The following is a 2,310-nucleotide window of genomic DNA, read 5'->3' on the forward strand; positions in this document are numbered from 1 at the left end:
ATTGATTGATTGATTGATTGATTGATTGATTGATTCCCTTCGGGGAATTAAGACATTAAGTTAAAGTTAGGGTCTGAAGAATGTATTATATCTATGTGAAGTGCTCAACACAAGTATATGTGTGTATGTGTGTGTGTGTGTGTGTGTGTGTGTGTTCATTGATGTGTGTATGATTTACAACTGCAGCCTGCCTCTGTCACACTGACATGGTCCTGTGTCTGTGATGGTGAAAAAACCCAGTCCTTTCTGTTGTCAGGAAAGAATCTATTTCACTTTGTCACACAAACGACACACACACACACACACACAAACACACACACATACAAACATACACCCAAACACAGATCCAGACCATATCTTCCTGTCAGGGCCGCTCTTCTTTTGGTGCTGACACTGATATATGAGCGTGGGCCGGGGGACGTCGACAGCTGACGCTGCTCAGGTTGATGAACGAGCGCTGGGGTTAGAGACACTGCTGCACTGATACCAGGAGGAGGAGCTGTGGCCCTGGGGCCGAAAAAGTCAGCTCCACGGTCCCTGCAGCCACAAACACACTCACAAACAAACACACAAACAAACACACACACACGGCTGCCTTTTGTTATTTATAACTTGATAACTCACAGACACAAATCTGTTTGACCCTCAGTGCACACTCAGGCTGACGGCAGCAGAGAAACACGTGACTTCATACAGCGCTGAGGAATGGACTTCAGTGTGTTAAAGCGGGAGTCTCCAACATAGGGCCCGCGGGCCAAAAACGGCCCGCTCGGGGGTTCAATCCGGCCCACTTGATGAATTTTTGAAAGTAAAAAAAAATAATAATAATAATAATGCACCAACACTCCATGATCATGATGTTTTAGTAAAAATTATATAAATAATTTTTACTTATTTTTTGCATGAAAACGAAGAACATGGATTTGTTGTTAGTCAAAAGTAACGTTGTTACGATTGTACTGGTCCGACCCACTTGATGAATTTTTGAAAGTAAAAAAAAAAATATGATGCACCAACACTCCATGATCCATATATTTCACTGAATATGAATATTTTCTAATATATTTCTACTTCTTTTTTGCATAAAAAAACAAAGGGGAAAAACATGGACTTGTTGTTAGTCACAACTAACGTTGTTATGATTGTACTGGTCCGGCCCACTTGACGTCTAATCGGTCCGCATGTGGCCCCTGAACCAACAGTTTGACACCCCTGTGTTAGAGAACAGTGGTTGTTTTGAAGTTTTGAACGTCAGCTCTAAAGATTGAAGATTCAACTGGGCCGTTGTCTTAATGCAGCCCCGTCGTGTGTCTTTGTCTCCAGTCTGCGCAGGGAGGGCTACACGATGCAGGTGAACGTCAACGACTACCTGGACATCTACTGCCCCCACTACAACGACAGTCAGCGCATGGTGGGCACCGGGGAGCAGTACATCCTCTACATGGTCAGCTACCGCGGCTACAGGAACTGCGACCCCAACCTGGGCTTCAAGAGGTGGGAGTGTAACCGGCCCCACGCCCCCCACGCTCCCATCAAGTTTTCGGAGAAATTCCAGCGCTACAGCGCCTTCTCGCTGGGCTACGAGTTCCACGTCGGACAGGAATACTACTACATCTGTGAGTGGATTTTTGGGAACGGATTTCTGGACAATTTCCTGTGAATAATCTGTATATTTAACTTTAAAAAGATGCACAATATATAAATATATACAGTATGTATTTACGTACAAATATATATACATATACCTTATATGTTCATATTGTATACTCATATACATATATACACATACATACATATATAGATATATTTATAAATATATACATATACACGTACATATATACATATATACACATACATACATACATATATAGATGTATTCATAAATATATACATATACACGTACATATATATCGACATACATATATAATGCCTATGTACATAAATATATACACATACATACATATATAGATATATTTATAAATATATACATATACACGTACATATATAAACATACATATATACACACCTTAATATTAATTGTACTGCACCTGGTTCAATCTAATGTCTACAATGTATTTAGCCCCTCCCTGTATATATATTTATATATATATTTCTGACTTCAAACATCTCATTTATTACAGTCTTCTCCAACCTCAGACTTTTTTTGTTTTTTTTACAGCCACGCCCACCCATCACCACGGCCGCAGCTGTCTCAGACTACGGGTCTACGTCTGCTGCTCCACTGGTGAGTCTCTCACTTTGTGCATGTGTGTGAAATGAAATGTGCCCCCCCACCCCACCCATCAGCCC

The 2,310-nt window shown here is 41.0% G+C and overlaps 1 protein-coding gene across 1 annotated transcript in view; it reads left to right on the forward strand.

The window, feature by feature from the left end:
- The window catches only part of efna3b (ephrin-A3b), a 68,846-nt gene that overhangs the window by 60,394 nt on the left and 6,142 nt on the right, over positions 1-2,310 (forward strand). The window contains exons 2-3 of the mRNA XM_017037649.1: positions 1,324-1,616; positions 2,180-2,245. Of these exons, the coding sequence (XP_016893138.1) occupies positions 1,324-1,616; positions 2,180-2,245 (359 nt within the window). The remainder of the gene's footprint in view (positions 1-1,323; positions 1,617-2,179; positions 2,246-2,310) is intronic.

The sequence above is a fragment of the Cynoglossus semilaevis genome, chromosome 13 (assembly GCF_000523025.1).
Source record: "Cynoglossus semilaevis isolate Cse_v1.0 chromosome 13, Cse_v1.0, whole genome shotgun sequence".
NCBI classification, from domain to species: Eukaryota; Metazoa; Chordata; class Actinopteri; order Pleuronectiformes; family Cynoglossidae; genus Cynoglossus; species Cynoglossus semilaevis.